The following is a 5,244-nucleotide window of genomic DNA, read 5'->3' on the forward strand; positions in this document are numbered from 1 at the left end:
TAAAAACAATTAATATTTATTGTGTATATATCGGAATCATGTGTTGCTGTTTATGTGTGTAAATTGCTTCTTGTTTATAACAATAATAAATTGTATAGATTCACAGTACACAGATGCTTACGTTCTATGGAACTATGTGTTTAATATTTCTAACCGGACTTGTTACTTCAACTGATAAGAATTTATTCCAAGAACCGCAGTGTATACAACCGATAGAATACTTTATGAATATTTCTGAGGAAGTAGAAACTAATTCACTCAACGTCATTTCACGTGTCACACTCAATATTTCATGTACAAAGCGTAACCTCCAACTTTATCTCAGACCGTATTGTGATGTTACACACGATTTTATCAGCGTTACTATCAGCGATCTTTCTCGGCATAATTATTCGTATGTGTCGTACCACCGATTTTCTCCACAAGGAAGATTCATTAAATTCGTTCTCTTGGAACGATATATAGACGATCTTCAAATAAAGCAACGGGAACAAAATATACAACCTCGAATATATTGGATAACTATGAGATATAAATGCATTTTAGAGAAAGTTGCAACGATCTTCCAATATGTAAATCAAAACAAAGAAGAAAAGTAAGTAAACGATAGTGCAGTAAGTATTTCTTTTGTTTTGTAGAGAAACTAAAATGTATAAAACTTTGTTACTTAAATACCAATGTATTTATACAATCTACGTTTTTTCATTATATAGATATTTGATTTTACCTCGTATTCCCGCTGAATGGATATTTCCATATTGGGAAAATCCTGCAATTAAGGCCAAATTTACTATTCGAATTAACCATGACGTTGGTACAACAGCTTTGTCACACATGCCTGGTGATAGTAGTGTAGAAAGAAATAAGGTCTATACTTCTTTTTCTATCACACCCGTAATGTCCACTCAACTGGTAGCAACAGTAGTTATACCTTATGAATGTGCCATACCTATTGTATTGTTGGATAGTGTTACTATAGCAACCAGGTTAGAAGTGAGAAAAGACATATTGTACGCATCGTTTCTTATAGAGAATATTACGATATTTCTCAGAGAAAAAGTAAAGGATGTCATAGTGGCCTCACATGTGCGTTATGTAGCACTTCCAATAAACTCCAGCTCTTACAATACTATAGTAACTACTGGACTTGTTTTGTTCAGGTATGATACATTACTTAAAATATTACAAANNTAGCTTCAAACAAATATACACATGCTGTACGACATAATTGCATTAAAAACAATATTATGTTCAGAGACGCTGACATTGCATATAATAAAGAAGTAGATTCGATTATAAAAAAAACAGCAGTAACATGTTTGGTTGTACGCAGTGTGATACAAGAAATGTTCAGTAATTGGCTAGTTGGATTTAAGGAGTCTGATCCTTGGTTTGTTGAAGGTTTTTCGACATTTTACGGAGTTTATCTATTCGATCAGGTATTACGTGCATCTGTAATTCAATTGCTTTTTTTCACTAAATTATATTGTNAAAAGAAACGTAGTTTAATAACATGTATTTAACATAAATATATAAAGTACTATCATCAAGTAGTACCATCTAAAGTTAATGTTATATTTTCTATTGTTTTTTTTCTAAACATAGTATACATCATTTAAGTTTTATATTAAAAATACATATATATATATGTATATGTAATATACATATATATGTGTATATGTAAAAACATATTAATTATACACATACATATGTGTGTGTGTAAAAACATTATTATACATATATATTTNTACAGATCAATAAAGAAAAAACATAATATGTAATAAGTAATGATCTCAGAAAGTTTGGTAAAAGATTTTGCTATACACTTCTTTTTTAATTAGTTTTTGTATTATATATAATACTTCTTGAAGACTGTATTAATACTAATTTGCGTAAACTAAAAGTTTTCTTATTACTTGATACCAAAGGCTTAGTACTATTTCAAGATAAATAACAAAGCTAACTTAAACGTATGTGTATTTATTCAAATTGTTGATAGATTTACAATGAGACTTTACTGATGTCAATTGTGGTCCAGACACGACAGATAATTTTTGAATATACACAAGCATATATTGACCATTTATCAATACAAAAAAATGTATTTCTCCAAAACGTAACGCTTAGTACCATGTGGAAAGAAAAATGTAAGAACCATCAGAATTTAAAACTTCCAATTGCTTAAGTCTTTGCTTACAAAACTGCATAACAATATAAATAATATAAAAATATAAATATAAATAATATAAAATCTCATTCTATATATTTTAAAACTATGAAGAATAAGAATACAAAAAATAAGAATATGCAATACATTGTTCTCGAATATTTGATCGAATTATACAAGTAGAGTCACCTATCATTGTCTGCATTTAGAAAACATAAAAATACATATACATGTAATATACATATTCTTGTGATAATACTTTGATAACTTCCTATTAATCAAAATTATGTTGTAGCATTTAATATATTCTCTATGATTAATAATTTCTTTTATAACAAAAATATTCTATACAATTCTATTTTTGAGGAAGCGATAAAATTGTATTTTACCACGTGAGTAATTATTATTAAAGTACTTGAAAAATGTATAGTAAACTGTGAGTAGCACTATACGTAACGTGAAAACAGTATCCCATATTTTTCTATAAAAAGTAAAACAAGCCATCAATATATTTTGTGTTATGATCTTTGTTGTTATTAGTAAGAATACATCGAATGATACATTTAATGAACAGTCTCTTCTCGATATTTTATGGAAAAATGTACTTGTCGTACCGGCTGTATATCAAAATATTCGTGTAGAGAATATAATCATAAAAAATGCGATAACTTCCTGGATAACCCAAGATGGATACCCTGTGGTACAAGTAACACGATACAATGACACAAAGTTTCTATCAATAAAGGTTATAGACTGTATCGCAGTTAATCAAACGAAACTGTGTGAACACAAGTGGTGGATACCTGTATCCTATGTAAAAATATCAAGAAATCAGTCTATTACACACTATTATACAAACCTACACCAAGGCAAACTAACTATCTTAGTACCGAATATTGAAGAAGATGATTTTATCATGATCACAGAGCAAACCGGTAATACAAAGAAATTATGACCGTAGTGTCCTATGTAATTTGTTATTGTATATTCAAAAGTTTTAACACCGTCTTACTTCTACTCTTTTTTTTTTACATTACAAGGTTTCTCTTTTATTCATTTTCTCTTTTTCTCGTATTTTCTCTCTGTCTCTCTCTTTTTCTGTGTCTCTGTTTTTATTAACTTTTTTTTATTTATAACGCTCTTTTTTTGAGTTTCTGTGTGTTTTTTTTAAATATTTATTTATAAATCAATTGTTGTAGGATATCGCGTCAACTATGATCATAAAACGTTGGAAAATATTGCTCTCTTTCTAAAAAGTGAAAAGCCCGAGATTTGGAATGTAAACGAATTATCTGACGTCACTTTAGCACACATTCTCGACGATGCTTTTCATTTCTTAATACAAAATACAAAATATAATGTACATCCAACTGCAAAAAGTAATAATATAGACATATTTTTTAATCTTGCAAGCAATATTATAGTTTACATGAGAAATTCGTACATAACGTGGAATCCTGTACTTACTGCTCTTCAGTATATATCAAAGATTTTTCCGTATCCAGAAATTGCAAGTATTAAGGTAAATATTACTACATTGCATTAAAAGAAATACGAAATTGAAAAGCCAAAAGACCAACAACGGAATAAAAAAAAACATCAGTGAGATATTTGTACGACATTCTATACTACAAGTTTCTTTGCACTATTTTTGTGAGTCGTCAACATAACAAAATGTATAAATTACAATAAGTGCATAAACAATAGACAAAAGATCATAAACATACAAAACAACGTACTATCAGAGCAGTACAGTATAAATAAATACAATTTAAAAAACAAAAACTTGCACATTGCAAATATGTAATAAGTAATTGTTACAAAGTGAAGAAAATATTATATTTTTGTTACTTTGTATTTAAATATATATTATATATGTGGTTTTCTAAAAACAAGAAAATAGAAAGGATTTGCGAATATATGTATAAACAGTATTATTGAAACGTAACACTTATTAAATAAGAAAAAATAAATTTTCCATAAATATTACTAAACAAAACCCTGCTTAATAAAATGAAGAATTTTAAATATATCATAAAATATACTATAAAAGTATATTTTACACTTTTTCAGACTAAAATCCTTCAACTATTGAATATCTTCCTTGAGGATACATCACATAAAAACTTTTCTGAAAATAGTATCAGTAATCAAGTATATCATGAAGTTGTAAAATGGACGTGTATTCTTGATGGTGTAAAATGCGAAGAACATGTTAATGCCATAGTAAAGTGGCATTTAGAAAATCCTATAAACAACAAGTACGTTTTTCTGATCCGTATGACGTTCTCTTGCTACTAAAGTATTATATATTGAATAAATGTGACGTGAGTCTTGATACAGTATTATAATATTGTAAGAAAAGTAAAAACTTGCAAGTAAATTATTCTCTAAAGAAACTTAACTACAAAATAATTACATATATAGTAACATAAACTATTTATATTTATAAATTATAGTTTTATGTATACATATATTTACATACAATTATGTTTTTAAATTGTAGACTTTTGCCAAGTTGGCAGAAATGGATTTACTGCCAAAGTTTAATTTTAGTAAATGCTACTTCTGATTCGTGGCAAAACATAGAGAAGATATATTCAACCCATAAAAACAAAGAAAAACTTTTTGAATTGTTACCTTGTTCTGGACATAATATTTTGCAAGCTTTACGTCAAATTGAAGTTACTTTACTAACCAAAAGACAATCTGTTTATGTTCTTTTCGATAGTGTAGCAAAATATTCAAAAGATGTTACATTATTAAATAGTATAACAAGCAGACTACACAATTATGCAAGGTAATGAATGTTCTGTATATAAAACTGTGTATATTTATACTGTATAGATAAATTTATTTTATATAGTTTGAATATTTATGTAAAGTGATTTAATTAATACATTAGTTTATTATGTCATGTGTTAGAATATGTTGTATGTAAATAAAAATGTCTTGCACAAAGTATCTAATAATTGTGATTTTTTACAGTGACAATCTTCTTGCAGTGATTATTTTCATTATTAACAACACTTATTCAGAAGAAAATCTNGTAAAGGTATGATGTGTGAACTTAATTG

General features: G+C 27.4%; 1 protein-coding gene across 1 annotated transcript in view; it reads left to right on the forward strand.

The window, feature by feature from the left end:
• The first annotated feature begins 230 nt into the window (after window positions 1-230).
• The window catches only part of LOC109862323 (aminopeptidase Q-like), an 11,423-nt gene continuing 6,409 nt past the window's right edge, over window positions 231-5,244 (forward strand). Inside the window, exons 1-2 of the mRNA XM_020442348.1 lie at window positions 231-595; window positions 714-1,160. Of these exons, the coding sequence (XP_020297937.1) occupies window positions 525-595; window positions 714-1,160 (518 nt within the window). The 5' untranslated portion in view covers window positions 231-524. The remainder of the gene's footprint in view (window positions 596-713; window positions 1,161-5,244) is intronic.

This window comes from Pseudomyrmex gracilis, unplaced genomic scaffold (assembly GCF_002006095.1).
Source record: "Pseudomyrmex gracilis isolate BER0280 unplaced genomic scaffold, ASM200609v1 scaffold_10, whole genome shotgun sequence".
NCBI classification, from domain to species: domain Eukaryota; kingdom Metazoa; phylum Arthropoda; class Insecta; order Hymenoptera; family Formicidae; genus Pseudomyrmex; species Pseudomyrmex gracilis.